The following is an 899-nucleotide window of genomic DNA, read 5'->3' as shown; positions in this document are numbered from 1 at the left end:
TTAAAACATAATAAAATATATGACACACTGCTATTGAACCATCTCTAAGGATCAGGGCCATTCATATGTTGATTGACAGTGACATAGACCAATCGCAGAAGGTAGCAGGAGAAGCCCCTCGTTATTAATCAGATAAGTATCAAATAATAATCTAAGTGCAGCTAATGCCCTCAAAGCTGTGGCGCCTCTTTGCAGAACTAAAACACATTCTACAGAAGGAAACTAAGAGCAAACATTTCAATTTTCATCATTTCTCGAGTGCAAACAGAAGTGTGTTGTTTCCCACCACGCAGGGAGGGGAAGAATCAGAATGAAAAGACCTTTGGCCTTCCACCAGAAGATATTTTCCAAGCTATTTACAGGTTGGTGTTGATTTTGTTGCTTCACGTGCCTACATATGTAACTTCTGAAATCTTTTGACTTTTATGATTCTGTAAACTTTTCCACCCAGATCAGAGGAGGAGAGGCTGAAGTTCATGGGTCTGATGAACTCCTCGTGGGTTCTAGACGGACACGACATTGTGACGGCGTTCAGCCTCTCCTGCTTTCAGGAGATAGTAGATCTTGGAGGTTAGTGGCTTGATTCCCTATATGAATATTTATATATATTTATTTATGGTTAAACATTTTTGTTTGCAGCATTGATCATCAAACAATGTGTCCAGTGTGACCAAATGGAAATTATAAAATGAAAAAAAATGTATCAAATAAATCCTTTTAATAGGAATGTTTTTGACTACATAAAAAAAAATGCAAATCTATATGCAAAGGAATGACATATGTTCACGGACACCAACAAAGATCAAAATATTGTTTTTAAAGTGCCCATATTCAGCTCATTTTCAGGTTTATAATGGTATTTAGAGGTTGTACCAGAATAGGTTTCCATGGTTTCATTT

At 36.7% G+C, this 899-nt stretch overlaps 1 protein-coding gene across 1 annotated transcript in view; it reads left to right on the top strand.

Moving 5' to 3' along the window:
- The window catches only part of asmt2 (acetylserotonin O-methyltransferase 2), a 14,445-nt gene that overhangs the window by 7,318 nt on the left and 6,228 nt on the right, over positions 1-899 (top strand). Inside the window, exons 5-6 of the mRNA XM_032526523.1 lie at positions 294-362; positions 452-570. Of these exons, the coding sequence (XP_032382414.1) occupies positions 294-362; positions 452-570 (188 nt within the window). The remainder of the gene's footprint in view (positions 1-293; positions 363-451; positions 571-899) is intronic.

Source organism: Etheostoma spectabile, chromosome 9, assembly GCF_008692095.1.
Source record: "Etheostoma spectabile isolate EspeVRDwgs_2016 chromosome 9, UIUC_Espe_1.0, whole genome shotgun sequence".
In the NCBI taxonomy this organism is placed as follows: Eukaryota; Metazoa; Chordata; class Actinopteri; order Perciformes; family Percidae; genus Etheostoma; species Etheostoma spectabile.
Note: the sequence above shows the minus strand (reverse complement) of the source record. Positions and strands in the feature narration are given on the sequence as shown.